Source organism: Mustela erminea, chromosome 9 (assembly GCF_009829155.1).
Source record: "Mustela erminea isolate mMusErm1 chromosome 9, mMusErm1.Pri, whole genome shotgun sequence".
Classification (NCBI taxonomy): domain Eukaryota; kingdom Metazoa; phylum Chordata; class Mammalia; order Carnivora; family Mustelidae; genus Mustela; species Mustela erminea.
The window spans coordinates 96,392,665-96,411,333 of record NC_045622.1 but is presented as its reverse complement, the minus strand read 5'-3'; the positions used below and the strand labels follow the sequence as shown (position 1 = coordinate 96,411,333).

The window sequence follows — 18,669 nt, the reverse complement described above, 5'->3', positions numbered from 1 at the left end:
ATTGACACAGATCTATCTTGACTCAGTATATCAGCTATCCACTGCTGGATAGCAAATTATTCCGAAACTTAGCAACTTAAAATGACAACCATTTATTATCTCACAGTGTGGGGGGGGTCAGAAATCTGGATTCAGTTTAGCTGCGTGCCTCTGCCTCATGGTTCTCTTACAGACTTCAGTCCAGGTAGCAGCCAGGGCTGTGGTCTTATCTTAAGGTTTGACTGGGGAGGGAGTCCCTTCCAAGCACACTCATGTAGCTGTTGGCGGGATTCAGTTCCTCATAGGCTGTTGGACTGAGGGTCTTGGTTCCTTGCTGACTGTTGGCTGGAAGACTCCCTCATCACTTCCCTGCCTTGTGGGCCTTCCTAAAAACACCCGACAACATGGCAGCTTGCTTCCCCAGAGCAAGCATAAGCGAGAATGAGGGAGAAAAGGCAACCTAAGATGGAAGCTACCAAGTTTCTTTGGGACCTAATCTAGCATCCATGACTTTTGTAAATTCTGTTCATCAGAAGTGAGTCACCAGGGCTGCCTGGCTGGCTCAGTCAGTGGAGTGTGTGACTTTTGATCTCAGAGTTACAGGTTTGAGCCCCACTTTAGGTATAGAGATTACTTGAAAATAAACCATTAAAAATAAAGTAGAAGTGAGTCACCAGATGCAGCCCACACTCAAGGGGCAGGGATTCAGAAGGGGTAAAGACCAGGAGGCGGGGATCACTGGGGCCATCTTAGAGGCTGCCTACCACTTTCAGGTTATAGCTTCCCCAGATGTCATCCCCATAAACATATGAACTAATTTCTCATCACCTTTCCTCCTAAAGACACAAAAAATCCAAGTTAACTGATCCCGGAATGGGGAACCTGACCTACAGCAACCCCTCCTACCGAACTTCCACTCAGGAAGTGAAAATTGAAGCAATCCCCAAGCCAGCCATGTACAACCAACTGTGCTATAAGAAAGAGGTAAAAATTACAATTTATTTTCAAGGTGGGGTCTTGTTTTTGGAGAGGGGATGGATATGCTCCAGTTGCCTGAACGGATCGGTGAGGGGTGCCAGGTGGTCCCACCTACCATTTTGGAAGTTATAGTGAACACAAGAACTGAATCTGATATGGGATTCTGGAGAGATCTAGACTCTCTGAGGGACCAGATTGAGGGACCTTAGTGAGAGCAAGGTTAGTAAGCAGATTCCAGAAGGTCTAGGTCTGAAAGTGTACACCTCCCTGCCAGGAAATATTTTCCCCGGCTCATAGGTTTTCTCTTCTCTAGTGGTCATTCCCCTGCAATGAGGCTGCACTCCTCTGAAACACTCCAGATTCCTAGACAACACCCAAAAAACCTGAGAGCTCCTGGACTCTCCCTTTTCTAATCCTCTGATCCAAGCTGTTGGCACCTAGGGCTGGGAATGGCTGGGTTTCTTGCTGTTCTTCCTCTTATCACAGAGTCTTAAGAGATTTCTGTAGAATTCTGAAGGTTTACATGCTTTTGCTCTCTTAGCTCCTTTGTTGCTTCAGTGAAAATTTATGTGCTGAATGTTTAGGCTTGGAAAATAGTCCCATTTCCACAAGGGACCGGTATCCCCCATTTTCAGGCTTTCCTAGTCTAATATGACCCTTGCTTCTTCCAGAATCCTGTCACCTTTCATCAGCAGTTCTGTCCCTTATGAAACCCTAATTGGTCTACTCGCCTGGCCTGTCTGGCATAGTCAACGCTTGCCCTCACCTCTCCAGGGCTCCCACGCATAATGAGTACATTTTACATAACAATCACATGCTTTCTGGATCCATGCATTTCCATATTAAAAAAGCTGCCACGGGGAGCCAAAACACCACCTGCAGGGCTAGTGTGCAGTTTCAGGGATGGTAGAGCCCTCCTCAATTAGTATGTTTGAGAGAAAGACTCCTGGGTCTTAGGTTCCTAGAGTGTCTGATGCCCCCAGAGAAGAACCATCATAATGGTCCTAGGTTAGACCTGAAAAGTGTGTGACCTCTTTCTTCTGTTGTATGCTTTTCCTCAGCAGCTCTTTCATCCCTCTGACAGTCTTTCACCCTTTCTCTTCTGATTTCCTCCTGATTTCAGGTACCTGTTGCCATGTGTTTGGAGAGGAAAGAGTGTTCCCTTCCCCCTACCCCGATCACCAGTGCCATGTCCCCCATCTCTCCTAACCTACCCAGCTTGTCTCTGCAATGAAGACACTGCATGGCTCGGTGTAATCTGATGCTAATTTCAGCTCCTAGGCTGTGATGCGGTGTGCTTGTGTGCTGTCTGTCTGTCTCTGCTCTGTGGACGGAGCTACCACTCCTAGAGGGCCGTCCTCAAAGTCTCCTTTTTAATGTAGGAGCTCAATCAGGAGAGCGTGTCACTCTTGATCTCAGGGTTGTGAGTTCAAGCCCCACGCTGGATATAGAAATGACTCAAAAATAAAATCTTTAAAAAAAAAAAAGAAAAACTATAGGGGCTCAGTTAGACATCTGTCGAGTTGAGTTGTTACTAAAACAGAGGAGCACTTGCAGAACTCTTGGCCAGAATGCCGTCCCAGGACAGAAACTATGGCATGGCCCGTTTTCTCCTGGTACCAGTGGCATGTCAGTTGGTATCCCCCAGAAACCAGGAGTAAGCCTACCCTTTGAGAAATCCATCAAGGGAGAAGCCTGAGTAGAACTTAAGGCTGTCCTTGAAACAATCCCAGGTTGCTCAGGAATGGCCCAAGACTCGTAGGAGCAGAACCAGAGTGGCTTCCCCAAAAAGGTGATTGGTTACAGGACCCCAAAGGATTGACACTCAGAACCCAAATAACAAGATTTTCTGGATCCCTCCTGTCTGACCTCCCACAAGTTTTCTCCTTAACAAAATTAGAAAGAAGAGAATCGAGAATAGAAGAGTGCAGAAGTAGTTTAAAATCCTGAATAAGTGCACACTGAACTGCCTTTATCACTTGCTTTTGGCCACACGTATCAGCATGATGTCCCACGAATAAGCCACAATAACGATACTACAACTAACAGGATTTCGTGTGTCTTGTGCATCAGGCACTTACTAACTGCATTCCATGTGTCTCCTCACTGACCCCTCACAGCGATTGGTTATGAGGTGTGGGTATTGTTATTCTCCCCACACTGCGAATGTGGAGACTGAGTTTAGAGATGCTAAGTAATTTGCCCAAGGTGACGTAGCCAGTGAGTGGATGATGCAGGACCGGAAGCCTGTGGTTCTCCCTCTTCCCTGTCTGAGAATGGTAATAATCGTCCTAGCAGCCATTCTTCTTTTAGGCTGACTCATCTCTTTGCTCTGACCAAGTCTCCCCATTTGCTTGTGGGATCTTTGTACTCCTCCCACCTCCTCTCACCCCACCCACTTCCGTTTCCGGTTCACCAGGAGATCCTCTCCAGAGAGCTAACTGTGACCCTGTGTCCCCACTCTCCACCCTAGGGCGGGCCTGACCATAACTACACCAAGGAGAAGATCAAGATAGTAGAGGGAATCTGCCTTCTGTCTGGGGACGATGCCGAGTGGGACGACCTCAAGCAACTGCGCAGCTCCCGGGGGGGCCTTCTGCGGGATCACGTGTGCATGAAGACAGACACAGTGTCTATCCAGGCCAGCTCTGGCTCCCTGGATGACACGGAGACGGAGCAGCTGTTGCAGGAAGAGCAATCAGAGTGTAGCAGCGTCCATACTGCGGCCACTCCGGAAAGACGGGGCTCTCTGCCAGACACAGGCTGGAAACATGAACGCAAGCTCTCCTCAGAGAGCCAGGTCTAAAGGCCCATGGTCCCTCCTCTCCCTCCCCGTTCCTTCTCCTCTATGGACTTCCGGTCCTTGTGCTCACTTACACAACAGGCCCCCTTCCTATGTGCTCGTCCTTCTCCTCCACCTCCCACCCCGTAACTGCTCCCGAGCCCTCAACCGGGAGCTGTTTCCACCCGAGTTCGTAACTACCTGTGCGGAAGAAATGACGGTGCGTCCCGAAAATTTAGACCTGGATTTTACCACGAACCTCACCTCTTGCACACTCCATCCTGAGCGCCTGAAACCAGGCGCGGTAATGATTCCTCATCAGTACAGAGCTCCACCTCCCCTTTCCCTGGTACCCTGCCCCACGAGAACTGATGACCCAACACTTCACTCTCCCCCAGCAGAGCCAGCCTGGCTGCTTCCCTGAGAGAACTTGCCCATCAGGGGCTGGGGCAGGGGTCAAGGGTAAAGAGAGAGATGAAGGAAAGAGAGAGGAAGGAGGAATAAGCCCCGCTGGTCCGGGTGTCTCGGAAGCCTCCAGCCTCAAGTGCATTGGTAATATGAGAAAGCTTTTAGGGGTGGTTGGGCTGCATCTCCTGTCCATTGCTGGCAATGGATATTATTCATGCCCTAAGAGCTACTGGTTTTTTTGTTTTTTGTTTTTCGTTTTTTGTTTTTTCAGCTGCCAGTATTGGTAAAATCTGGGTGTGACTCAAGCTGTTCTTCCTCCTGCTAGAGTGTCTGGAAGCTTCTACCTTCCGATGACAGGGTCTTTATTGCATGGCGGCTGGCTAATATGAATTCCCCCGCTGGTACCACCACTGGCCAGTATCCTTATGTCTTTGACTCTAACTAACCAGGTTGTGAGCAGGGGTTTAAGTAATGTGGGGCCCCAAGCGCTGAGTTTCTGCAAGGTCCAACCAGCGCTGCTTAGACCAAAAGTAGCATATCACCTGAACCTTAATGTCCTGCCACTCTCTCCCCACTCATTCTCTGGGATTCTAAGCATAGAGATCCTGAAACACCTTCCATAGAAGGGCCAAGAGTTTTCATAAACAGGAAGAGAGATTGGGTTTTAGACTTGGAGCACACAGGGCCTCAAGGGAAATATCCATGAGGTTGAAGCTCCTGTGTTCTCTCTCAAGTGCTCAGGGATCTAAGTTAGTGGACAGAGAACCTGTGGCTCTAGGGGTGGTGACGTTCCCATTCCAACTCTCTTCCCCGCTACGTGATGGGCTTTCCAGGCTGTGATGCCATCACTTGGCTTGTGCTCGTTCACACAAAGAGTGCGTGTCTCCTGCTAGGATCAGCGGATTGGAGATATTTTGTCTGCCCCAGACCTTCTATAGACCCCTTCCTTTCCCCCCCAACTCCCTAATTTGCTTTTTCTGACTTAGCCTTGTGGTGGTAAGGAGAGGGTTACATCAAAACACAAAGTAGGGGGCAAAGAGTAGAAAGGGAGAACAACCAATGAAGCCCTCTCAGCCTAGGGCAGATCCAGACCCTTCCACCCAGGAACTGGAAGCAACAGGAGAGGATGACGGGTTGAGAAGAGAGGGGAGGGCTTCTCGAGGAAGCTTCCCAATTGGAAACATCATCTGTGGTTATTGGTATTGAGAAATCAGCTGCCACATGTGAATGAAAATGGAGAAGAGCAAGGCTTTTCTGGTCAGTTCTGAGGCTGCTAGAGACAGGTGCCAAGTCTTGAGCCCTACTGGTAATAGCCAGCGCAGGTCTGGGCCCACACACAACAACCCGGCCAGGCCAGCAAGGCTTTGCCAGTACACACACACAGTGGGAAAGGCGAGGTGCCACTCATGGGAGGAAAGGGAGATATTTCACACTTGACAGGACGGTAAAAAAAGGAGCACTTTGGGTTCTCAGATTCATGATTAAGGATGGGGAGAAAGTAGGAAAGTGGCATTTTCTTGATTGGAAAAGGGGAAGGATCTTATTGCACTTGGGCTGTTCAGAATGTAGAAAAGACATATTTGAAGAAATATCTATTTGAGCACTGATTCACTATGTAAAAAGCAAAACTTCTCTGTCCTAAACTAATGGAAGTAATTCTCCCGCACTCATGTGTAATGGTTTTAACGTTACTCACTGGAGAGATTGGACTTTCTGGAGTTATTTAACCACTATGTTCAGTATTTTAGGACTTTATGATAATTTAATATAAATTTAGCTTTTCTTAATCACCGTGCCTGGCTTGGAGTCATGACTAATCACTGCACCCGCTCTGTCTGGCAGACCCATGCTTTCGAAAATCTTCTTGCGACATCACCTATAAGTCACTCAGGGATGTGAGAACAGTGAGGAGCCATAAAAGGTGTGAGGTTCCTGGCTGGAGGTTCAACTCATCTTGAGAAGAGAGGTCAAGACCAGAGTTCATTGGCTTCTGAAATCCTTACTTCCTCTAGAACAGTGATAGTAGATGACAGTTGAGTGCCAATTCTGATTGATTGATTGATAGTGGTTGCCCAAGGTCCTGTTGAGATTCAACAGGGAAGGTGTCATGATTTTTAGTGACATCTCCTTCAGGCACTGGAAAGAAGTGTCATGGTTTATATACCATGTATCTTCTATCTCTGTTCTAAGTCTATGAGGACCTCTTTGTCCCAGAACTTGACTTTGCCTTGCCGTGATAATCACTGGCAAGACTGATGTAGTAGGAAAAGGACTGGGTACAAAGAAGGTTCATCACAGGCCCAGATCTGCTACTAGCTTTTTTTTATCTTAGTCAAGTTTCATAATTACTCTGACAATGGATCAAATCAACATTGATTCCTTTTATTTAGTTTTTAATTTTTTTCCTTTTATTTTTAAAAAGCTGCCTTCTCATAATTTATACACTGCCTCTCAAGGCTAGGGCAGGGAGCTAGGGATCCATTCTCTGGTTTTCTGGACATGACACCTCTTCAGTGACAACTGGGAATCATGGAAGTCTCGGTGCCAGATGTGGAATTGTATGCCAAGTCTCCATAGTTGATTTTCTGAACCTCAAGCCTTTTATGGAATAGTGCTTCCTTTCATTCCTTCATCTCTTGCTGAGGGCCAAGCCCTGCCCAAGCCTGACCCACAGAGTTTAGACTTGAGCAACAGCTTACATCCCTACTCTACACCCCCCAACAAAGAAAGAAAGACTGAAGCTTCTCGTATTTAAATAACAATTCTGAGGGTAATTTACAGTGCGTAATTCTTCCAACTTGGTGAGGGGTAGGTGTGCTAGAACAGAAACAAGTGTTACAGCTCAAGGACAGCCATCCCCTTACACCATGATTTTTTTTTTTTTTTAATTCACACCAGAGAGGAAAAAGGAGGACATTTAAAGCAATGAAATCCAGCCTAAAGCATAAGCCTATGTACTTGTAGAAAGTACCCCCTCCCAAAGGCTCAGGGTGACAGGCCAGACCATGAGCCGTGGCCACCAGAGCTAGGAACTCAGGTAGAAATTTTCAAATGAGAAGAAAAATGAATGCATTGAGCACACACCATTTGCTCAAAAGACTGGGAGATGTTTCTGGAAGGACAAAGTTTGGTGAATGCATTTTGACACCTTGCGATCCCAAGCGCCAGTGGAATCAGGGATTCAACACTGCCTGAGACTTAGAGATCTACCTAACCTGCGACCGTCCTGTCACTTTAGAGTTAGCAAATGGGAGAGGAAAAGGACGCTGGGCCCAGTGGCCCAGGTCTTCATAAGAAATCTGGAGGTGGGGTGAGGCAGATGAAACTTTAGCAACAGTGTCAAGGACTTAGCACCCTGTTTTCAGGTAATGAACATGCTCTGGCTTTTACTTTCCTGATCAGTAAAATGAAAAGGTTGAAGCAGATGATTACTAAGGTCATTGTTTTTATGTTCTTCTGAGAACTCTTTTTTTTTTTTTTTAAGATTTTATTTATTTATTTGAGAGAGAGACAGTGAGAGAGAGCATGAGCAAGGAGAAGGTCAGAGGGAGAAGCAGACTCCGCATGGAGCTGGGAGCCCGATGCGGGACCCGATCCCAGGACTCCAGGATCATGACCTGAGCCGAAGGCAGTGGTCCAACCAACTGAGCCACCCAGGCGTCCCTCTTCTGAGAACTCTTGTGGATGAAACAAGAGTTGAGAATTCCTTGTCTGGTTCTCTGGCTATAAAACCTGATGAGTAGAGAGACAGTTGGCCAAATTATAACAAACTAGACATATTTTTGCAAGGTATATTCCAAATATAGTCTCTGCCCCTCTTTGTGTATTGCATGAACGAATGGCGGAACCTAAGATTAAAAGATATAGAGAGGTCTCCAAGGCATGAACTGAAGCTTTCACCAAACCTAGACCTACAGAAAACAAAATGCTGCAGAGGAACTTAGAAAAAGCTTCTAAAGAGCTGAGGATGCACAAGGTTCTAAGTGTAAAGCACTGACCTTCAAGAACATAGAGTAAACTTCAGTTATTTCTACTTGTGGACATAATGAAAAATGTAGGTGAGCCCTTTCCAGGGCTAAGAAACAGTCTGAAAGTATGTCTTCTCTTCATACATGACGGTGACTCAACTGATCCGCTTAACGGGATGTGTGTCTGGGGGTGTTTCAGGCAGCCTTTGTTTTGTAACATTCCCTCACTTAGTGCCCATTTATTTTCTCTCTAGATCATTCTCCCATTAAGCAGCTGGCAGAGGCTAAGCAGAGCTCAGCATAGGGAACAGAGTTTTATTTCCACTCAAGGCTCCAGCTCACAATTTTGGACTCCTTAACAGGATGTTAAAACAGATACAGACAGCCTAATTAAGGGTCTGAATTTAAACCCAAGGCTGGAGTTAGCCCCAAGCTATGCAATCTGCCAATGCCATTTTACAAGACACAAAGAGCCAAGAACTCTCACTTATCTTGTCCTTCTTGGTGGTTTTCCCTCCAGCCCCTAAGAGCTTGTTGACAGCCTGCTAATGAGGTCCCTATCTCTCCCTCTGCCTCCTTCCTCTTTGGTGGAGCCCCATGGTCAGAGTTCCTGGACAGCCTGCCTTTGGGGGGTTGTGGGAAAATGGGCTTTGAGGAAAGGGTTGTTCATTCCTTCATTCAATAACCTATTCAATGCAAACAGTGCAGTCTGGGAGAGGCTTCAAGGCCAGTCAAGACACAAAAAGTCACAGCCACTTGAGACCCATGTTAATGTCACCACTGCTATTTCACAGGGAATAATGCACGAGGTACACACACTGAAAGTGGAAAGGGAATGGATCACTGAAACTGCTCCTCTTAGGCTGCAAATATGAATCCAGGTGCCCTGTTTCTCTCCCAGAATGCAGTTTGTGATTATGATGGGATGAGCACTGTCTCCACCCTGGCAGGCTTTTCAGAAATGCTCAGCACAGTTATTCAATAGCTCCAATGCTGGCATTTGTTTACTGCTTCTGGTTGCAATAACACAGTGTTCACCTTGATCTCTAATGCCTACAAAGGTTTCACTTTCCTCTGAATACCTTCCTTATAAAGAACTACTAGGAGGCCCCTGGGCTAAAGTAAGCAGGTATCACGTAGCAGATACTTGGTGATTACCCTGGATTACAAAAGATGACTGGCCAAACATTTATTGAACACCTACTATGGAGCAAGGTATTATGTTAGATTTCCAAGACAAGACCCTATAGGATCTGCCACTCCCCGCCCTACATTATCTTTCAGACCTCATCTCCTTCTATCTTCCTACTGCCAACTACTCCGCTTCAGGTATATTGGTCCCTGTTTCTCTCTAACCTGAGAGGCATGGTCCCAACTTAGGGTCTTTGCAAATCTGTTCCCCCTAGTTGGCACTTCCTTCCTGTAGAGAAAGAAACTCATGGCTAATTCCTTTGTCTTCAAGTCTTTGCTTAAAGGTAACCTCCTTAGTGAAAACTATTCTGATCGTGCTTTATAAAATTAATGTTTTTCTAACTCTACTTCCCTGTCCTTTTTACTGTGTTTTATTTTTTTGTTTTTTTCCCACTGCACATATTGTCTAATAACATACTATATAATTTATTAATGTGTTGAGCATCTATGCTTTTTCACTATAATGTGAGTACCATAAGAGAGGGGTTTGTGTATGTGTGTGTTTGTGTGTGTCTATTTCATGCACTGGTTATCCCAAGTGCCTAGAACAGTCCCTGCACATATTAGGTGCTCAATAAATATTTGTTGAGTGAATGAACAACTACATGAACGGAATCAGACATCCAGTGTCCACCTTTCAATAGGGCTACACATAAACCATATAAGACAAAAGGGATTTGCCATCTCATTCTAAAGCTCTCCAGGATCCAGACTCCATACATCCTTTATTGAACAAATTCCACTTTATCATCATGCTCTCTTTATAAATGTAATTTTCAATTTATTTCCCATATTTAAATAAAGTAAACATGCCAATGACCAATGATTAAAGAAAACTATTTCTGTATGTTCCTAACCCATTTCTCAAAGGTTACTGTGACCTTTTTGCTCTGCTTGGTTTCCCCTAACCTATGGATTTTTCCTCATGACCTATCTTTTCACTTTCCACTCCCCCACTCTGTGGTCTCATCCATTGCTACAATTCCATCTTTTCTACACCTGTATCACTTGAATCCTAATCTTTTCTCCAGTTCTCATCCTGAATTTTCTATATCTACTTAGCGGTCTCATTGGTACCTAAAAGTAAACAGGGCTAAAACTAAATTTCTTGTCTTCCTCTTAAGAATGTCTTCTCCATACTTTCTACTTCCATCTGGGCAATCACTGTCTCCCAATACCTAGGCTCAAAGCCTGGCATGCTCTTTGGCTCACCTCCCTAAATGGGCCCCCCCTCACCTTTGCAACAAGTTGGTTGCCAAATCCTTCACACTTTATTGAATCTGTTCTCAGCATTTCCACTGCTATCACCTCATAGCAGACTCCTAACTGGGCTTCCAACTCTAACCCATTTTAGATAATCACGCTGATCAGTTTTCCTAAAGTGCAATTCTGATTTTGCTGCTCTCTGGTTCAGAAACCTTTCATAGCTCTCCATCACCTACTTAAAGTACAAATTCCTTACCTTGGTATTCAAGACCCTCCTGGAATGTTCTTTCTCTGGCAATTTTGTATCCCACTACTTCCCAACATGTGCCTAAAATCTAAAATCAAACTCATATGTTAAATTCCCTACATATAATGTACTATCTTGCTTCTGTGCCCTTGCTCCTACTTTTCTCACTACTAGACACTCTCCCTGCTACTATTAAAAAAAATTAACATGTCAATGGCAAAAAATTCATTTCCCTCTCTACACACTCCCCTTAAATAATTTCTTAAATAATTATTAATTTCTTGAAATTCCAGGAATGTTTTAACCATTTTCAGGCATGCACACAAATGCATATGCATTTATAACCATATACAATAAAGTTATTCCATATATGCTTTTTTGCAACTTGCCTTTTTTTTAGTAAAATAAAATTTGCACACTTTTTCTACCCCAGCAGATTAACCACATTCTCTTTAACAGTTCTGTAGTGTTCTATTGAGTGGATATACTGTAATTATGTAACAAGTTACCTGTGAATGGACATGTGATTTCTTTTAAAGATTTTTTTTTTTTTTAAATTTGACAGACAAAGATCACAAGTAGGCAGAGAGGCGGGCGGCGGGTGGGGGCGGTAGGGGGAGCAGGCTCCTTGCCGAGCAGGGAGCCCCATGCGGGGCTTGATCCCAGGACCCTGAGATCATGACGTGAGCCGAAGCCAGAGGCTATAACCGCTGAGCCACCCAGGTGCCCCTGGACATGTGATTTCTAAGGTTTGGGGTTTTTTTCCATATCTTAAGAATTGCTGCAGTGAATATCTTTGGATAATTTTCTTTATATAATTGCATAGATCTGTAGGACAAATTCCTAACAGTGGCATTATTGGGCCAGAAATCATACACATTTATTAAAAGATTTTATTTTTAAGTAATCACTATACCCAATGTGGGGCTCAAACTCACAGCTCAGAGATTAAGAGTTGTATGCTCTTCTAAGCCAACTAGGTGTCCCACACTTTACATTTTAATAACTGGTAAATCATCCTGAAAATGTGTACCAATTACAATCTTACCAACAGTGAGTTTGAATGTCTGTTTCTCAAAAAATGTTGGCCAACTAACAGTTGTCAAACTTTTTATCTTTGCTAATTTGATAGATTAAAAAATAATCGTTTTACTATTTTTATCCATCCCCTCACCATCTTTTAGTCTGTTGGTAATTATACATGGTTGAAATCCCAGATTACAATTCCATCCCTTTCACAGACCCTCCCTTAGCAAATTTCTTGTTTGCTAAGCATCTACAGTTTTTCTTTTACCTAGTTCTCTTGCTACTTTGAAAATTAGAACGTACAGATTAGACTGTATGTTTTCCTCTGACCACTGTAGTTTATACATTCCTTGAAAGGACATGATCTTATTCATAGAAACATAGAATTTAGAGCTAAATAAGGCTTTTCTTTTTTAAGATTTTATTTTTAAATAATCGCTACACCCAAGGGGGGGTTGGAACATATAACCCTGAGATCAAGAGGTGTAAACTCTGTTGACTGAGTCAGCCAGGCGCCACACGACCTCCCCCCCCGCCCCGCCCCTTTTTAAAAAGATTTTATTTTTAGAGCTAAACAAGACTTAGAAATCATATTAAGCAAGCCTGTCGTTTCTATAAATAACAGGAATATTAAGGCTTTTCCTCAGCATTAAATTAGTTATATTAAACCCTCACATTAAGCTTGTAAGAGAAACATTGTTACCCTGTTTTGTGGAAACTAAGCTACAAATGATCTACTGAGGAGAGTGCACTTAGAGGGGGTCCAAGACCAGAATCCAGCATCCTGGCTCCATTCACTGCTCCTTCCACGACATCCCAGCTGCCTCTCGTTTCCCTCACGCACTTAGCTGCACAATCAATATTTGGTGAATGAAATGACTTTTTAAAAAAATTTGCCAAGTGTTGACAGTAGCTTGAATAGCCAAAATTAAATAAAGGAAACATGCTGGTCGCCGAGGATGCACAGCTCTACACATCTTTCGCCCTTCTTTGGGGGAGAGGGGGAGGGGAGTGTCGTCGGCAGCATTTGCTCCAGCGACCCTATCCCCAACGGAGCAGGTAGCTCTGGGTCCGAAGGAAGCACGGCTGCGCGCGGCCCCTTTAAAGCCGCAGGCGGCGCGTGCCCACAGTCCTTTCAAATGGACCAATAAACGGGCGATGGGCGGTCCGTCGAGAACCAATAAACAACGAGGACACTGCGGGGTGTGCGGCGGCCCAAGCGGTTTCAAACGGCTTAGAGCAGGCCCCTCGGTTCTGACCCGGCGGAGGTGAGTGGCCGGTGGGTCCGACCCACCCACCGAGGCCCTCGGGTCCAGGCGTCGCGCGCGCCGGAGGGCCTTGAACCCCGGGCGGGGGGCCTCCGTGGACGCGCCCCTCCCTCGCCGCACGAACCCGGCGAGTCTGAGGCGGCTAAGCGGGGCGGAGGCCGGGGGACGCGCGGCTGGGAGGGCGGGGGGCGTGGGCGCTCGTGTGCGGCCGAGGCCGGAATCCGGGTGACCCCAGCGCGCCGCGGCGGGGTGCGGGCGGCCGCGTCGGGGGAATGCTGGCGGCGCAGGGCCGCGCCGGGCGGCTGTGGGTGTTCCGGGGCTGGGGCGGGGGCCCTGCGAGCCGGCCCTGCTGCGGTGCACTCGCGTAATTGTCAAATGAATGAATGAGTGAATAAGAACCTAGGAGGGCTGTCGTGCTTGTGACGGGCCCGGTCGTCTCGAAGCGTGACAAGGACTGCGGTACCGGGGCCTGCCCGCGCACCTGTGTCCCTGCCGGCTTGCTGCGGTTTTAATAATTCCGATCATACCGCTCCGCCCTCACGCCTGGCTTTCTTTCTCAAAAGGTGTCAGTAGAGTTCAGGTATCTTTCCAGCTCTGAAGGTTTGGCGTACCTATACAATAGCCACCAGTGTAGGTTAACTTGAGCAGGCCCTGGTACTTTACGGTTCGGTATACCAGATTTTTACTTTTTAGCTCTTACCACTCTTAGGCTGTTGAGATAGCTACCCTTCAATCGTGGTAACTGCCAGGCAGGATTTAAATGCATCCTGTTTTGTTCCTGGGATAGAAAATGGTGAAAGCGATGTTGCCAGAGTGGCTGCTGTGTGTTAGAAAATATATTCTGTTGATGAATCCTAACAATGAGTTTTTCATTCAGCATCAATAGAGGGTAAAGTGGTTTTTGCAGAACTTGCCCCAAATTTATGCTTGGCTCTAATTCTCACAGGGAACGAAGGCATCAAATCTTGGCCCAGAAATGCTGCCTGTCTTATTTTATGCATAATTATAGTAATTGAAAACTCATTTTTAGAGAGGTGAACTCCTTCTTTCTCCATTTTCATCACCCTGAAAAGTCCTTCTTTGACCTAAAGAGCCGATATATTAAGCTAACAGTCTTTTGAAATTTTTAAGAAGTCTAAAAGATTTGGGCTTTTCTTAAGGGACTGGACAGACTGTAATATTGTTTTTTATAAAATTTAATGATATGGAGGTGAAATCTATTTTACTAGCATAAATTAAACTTAGTTGGTCAACCGTGAGGAAAAAATTTTACACAAGTTTTCTAAGTCTCTTCATTGGAGCACTGGCAAGCGAAGTATTCCATAACAATCAGTATACCTTATACTTTATTACTTTCAATGTTTTGATCATCAGCTTTGAATTATGAACAATAGTATAGCCTACAACTGACAACTCAATTTTAGCAGCAGAGCTTTTTCTTTTTTCTTTTTTTAATTAAAAGAAGATTTTATTATTTATTTCAGAGAGAAAGAGCGAGTGTGAGCCAAGGGTAGGGACAGCGGGAGAGGGAGAAACAGTCTCCTTGCTGTGCAGCAGGAAGTCTTATGTGGGGCTTGATCCCAAGACCCTGAGATGATGACTGAGCCAAAGGCAGACACTTGACCGACTGAGCCACCCAGGCATCCTGTAGCAGTTTTTCAACTGCAATAAATTTGAGTACCTTAATATTATGAATACTGTTCTAGATTTTGGGGAGGCAATTAGAAATAATAAAAACATCTTCAACAAGGCCTTAAGATATTGTTTAAAATCTTGATGTGGAATGAAACTTTATTTGTTTTGAAGTAAAGCCAGACTTTCTTAAGCTTCTTTGACTTAATGGCGTCTCATTCATTCCTTCAACACATGCTGAGATTGATGCCCACTGTGTGTTAAACACTGTTCCAGATTCTGGGAATACACCAGTGAACCAGAAAAAGACAAAGCTCCTGACCTAAGGGAGTTTGACAGTTTTATCTCTCAAACAATTTGCTGTAGCAAATTGTATTTTCTGTAATCCCTCTGGCCGAGCTCTGGTCCTTGAACAAAATAAATACTCAGATACTTTTATTAGCAGTAGCTAACATTTATTGAAGAGTCACTGGCCACCACATTTTATCTCTTAATCCTCACAGCTTTTTACAGATGAGGAAACTGAGTCTTCAAAAGGATATGCCATTTATTCAAGATCCTTACAACTAATAGAATCTGAATTTGAATCCAAGTTAGTCTGTCTCCAGGGTCTTTGCTTTTAACCTGTGGTTGTACTATATGAAGTAATGAGATCTGTTATGGAGAATTCAGGACTTTTTTTCTCGGTAGAATACTCCCCTTCCCTTTTTTCTTAATACTTTTAGCAGAGCCAAGAGAAAATAAGAATGAGAGGCATGGTAGTTTTTAGAGGGAAGATGGGGCGGTTCAAAACACATTATTTAATGGACAGCTGTGACTTTGAGGGAGATTGTGTGGTAGCATAAAATTGAGATCTTGATCTAATTACCATTGATGGATTCCTGGTGAGCAATGTTGGAGTGGTTTGAGATCCTTAAATGACTTTTATGTTTCACTTTATCTCATTCCTATACAGGTGGTTGCCCTGTTTACATTAGATACCTTGGGCATGTTAAACTTGCTCTTTTGGGCCTTTACATTTGCTGTTCTCTTTGTATACCAGCTCTGCTCAGGTCTCAACTCAAATGTCATCTCCTTAAAGAGGCATTTTCTATGCTTCCAATTAGAATAGCTTTCTTGGGCACTTGTGTGCCTCACTTTACTTTTTTATTCATTTCATAGCATTTATCACTATCTGATAGGTCATTTATTGTTTGGTTGTGTATTGTCTGATTTCCTCACAGTAAAAGAAAGCAGAGCACAGATTTTTTTTTTCTTTCTTCTACCTTTGAGGTTATCTCAATGCTCAAACAATGCTTGGAACAAAAAAGGTAGTCAAAAAATATTTGTTGAACAAAATTGGTCAAAACTGTCATAGTCTTTTCTGTGTGATAAAGTGATAAAGACAGTAAGTATATAAAATAAAGCTGGCTGTGTTACTGTGTCTTTGGATTTGAGCCATATCTCAACAGACTAATTTGGGAAGTCTTCAACTAAGAAAACTGGAAAAATGGTACCTTTGTGTCAACTGGGAGGCAAGGTAGATTTGGCTTCCCCACTCCTGCCTTTGTTGTTGTTGTTGTTATTTAGTTTTTAAGATTTTATTTTATTTTGGGGGGGCACCTGCGTGACTCAATGGGTTGAGCCTCTGACTTCGGCTCAGGTCATGGTCTCAGGGTCCTAAAATTGGGGCCCACATTGGGCTCTCTGCTCAGCGGGGAGCCTGCTTCCTCTCTCTCTCTGCCTATTTGTGTTCTTTCTCTGTCAAATAAATAATTAACATCTTTAAAAAAAAAAAAAAACAAGATTTTATTTTATTTTTTAAATAGACACCATGCCCAACGTGAGGCTCAAACTCACAACCATGAGATGAATGCTCTACCGACTGAGCTAGCCAGGTGTGTGCCCATGCCCCTCGCCATCATTATTTATTTATTTATTTATTTGAGAGAAAAAGAGACGGCAAATGTGTAAGCTCACATCAGAGTGGTGGGGGCAGAGAAAGAATCCTGAGCAGGCTCCCTCGGAGTGTGCTGGGGCCTGCCACAGGGCTGGATCTGGTAATCAAGAGCTGAGCAGAAATCCAAGAGCTGGATGCTTAACCAGCTAAGCCACCCAGGTGCCTCTGTTGTTATTATTATTATTATTTTTAAAGATTTTATTTATTTATTTGACAGAGACAGAGATCACAAGTAGGCAGAGAAGGGAGGCAGAGGGGGTAGGGGGAAGCAGGCTCCCCCTAAGCAGAGAGCCCGATGCGGGGCTGGATCCTAGAACTCTGGGATCATGACCTGAGCCGAAGGCAGAGGCTTTAACCCACTGAGCCACGCAGGTGGCCCTGTTATCATTATTTTTTTAATTTAAAAAACTTTCTATGGAAGTTTTTAGGAGTATTGGTCAAGTATATTTTAGGGTGCCCCACTATTGGAATTTATCATATATTTTTCTCATGATTACACTGGGGTTATGGTTTTTAGGGAGGATGATGGCAGAAAGAAGGTACCAATCATTTTCATCATCTCATATTGAGGATGCGTACTATCGACATGATTTATGATTGTTGATACTGACTTTGATCACTTGGCTGAAGTATTGTTTGTCAGGTTGTTCCTTTATAAAGTTAATTCCGCCCTCCCCCCCCCCATTCCATACTGTCCTCTTTGGAAAAAAAGTAACTGTGTTGCCTACATTTAAGGAATGAAGAGTTATGCTCCCTATTCTTTGGGGTAGAGTATCTACATAACTTACTTGGAATTCTCCTGCATGGAAATTTGTCTCTTTACTCGTGTGTTAATTTAGTCAAGTGTCTACTTATATCAGTATGGTATGAAGGATATCTATTTTATACTTTGAGTTATATTCCAGTATTTATTTTATTGCTCAAGATTGTTCCAGCTTTGTCCATTGGGAGCTCTTTCAGTTGGTTCCTGTGCCCCTTTAACATACTGACATCAGAGTGTGTGTGTGTGTGTGTGTGTGTTTAATATAATTATTTTTTAACACTCCTTTACTTTCTGGCACTACAAGATGCTCCAGGCTCATCTCGTGTATTTCTTGTCAGGGTGCTAAAATCAGCTATTTCTCCAAGGATCTCTGCTTCCTTTTATTGGAGAACGGTATCAGAAACCAAGATTTGGATACTAAGTATTCTCATTGCTGCTTTCTTTTCTTTTTTCTTTTTTTAAGATTTTATTTATTTATTTGAGAGAGAGAGAGGAGTGGGAGAGACCACATGCTGGGTGAAGGGCAGAGGGAGAAGCAGAATTCCCACTGAGCGGGAAGCCTAGTGCAGGATTTGATCCTGGGACTCCAATCCTGGGACTCTGGGATCCTGACCCGAGCCGAAGGCAGATACTTAACCGGTTGAGCCACCCAGGCACCCTCACTGCTGCTTTCTTTTAAGCCCTCTCAGCTAACCGAGCGAAGAGTTAGTTTTATACTAACGCTTATGTATAACCTGTCTGTAAATATTTCTGGGTGTAATCATCTGTATAACTATGTTAAGTTAAACATGAGTTCATACTGATACCTCTAGTTCCAGTCCATTACCACATAGGCTATTCTAGCCTTCTCCCCTTGCTAATCTGTGAATTTACACATCAGCAGTAGAAACCTGGCTCCCACCATCCATTTACTTAATTGTTCAGTTCCAGTATACATGTATAGCAGCATCAGAACGGTAACCCATACTCTCATGGGAAACAACTTTATCCACAGAGTACAGTGCTTAGGTACCTACCATTCCTTGTGCAGTTGTTATGTCCCTCCTTTTGAGTTTATCTGATTTTTTTTTTTCATTATTAGACAAGAGTTATATGTTTTTGGAAAGAATGCCACAATACTGTCATTTTGTATCAGGGGATATGTGACTTAAGCATGATATCACTGATGATGTTGATCTTGATCACTTGGTTAAGGTAGTGTTTACCATGTTAATATGTGAGGTTACTATTTTTCCTTTTCTATACTGATTCTTTGGAAGCAAATCACCTAAGTCTAGTCCAC

General features: G+C 44.1%; 2 protein-coding genes across 2 annotated transcripts in view; both read left to right on the top strand.

Moving 5' to 3' along the window:
- The window catches only part of LRP4 (LDL receptor related protein 4), a 51,595-nt gene extending 44,529 nt beyond the window's left edge, over positions 1 to 7,066 (top strand). Inside the window, exons 37-38 of the mRNA XM_032356889.1 lie at positions 822 to 963; positions 3,431 to 7,066. Of these exons, the coding sequence (XP_032212780.1) occupies positions 822 to 963; positions 3,431 to 3,763 (475 nt within the window). The 3' untranslated portion in view covers positions 3,764 to 7,066. The remainder of the gene's footprint in view (positions 1 to 821; positions 964 to 3,430) is intronic.
- Positions 7,067 to 12,964: 5,898 nt separating this feature from the next.
- The window catches only part of CKAP5 (cytoskeleton associated protein 5), a 106,406-nt gene continuing 100,701 nt past the window's right edge, over positions 12,965 to 18,669 (top strand). Inside the window, exon 1 of the mRNA XM_032360499.1 lies at positions 12,965 to 13,053. The gene's annotated coding sequence lies outside the window, so the exon portion shown is untranslated. The remainder of the gene's footprint in view (positions 13,054 to 18,669) is intronic.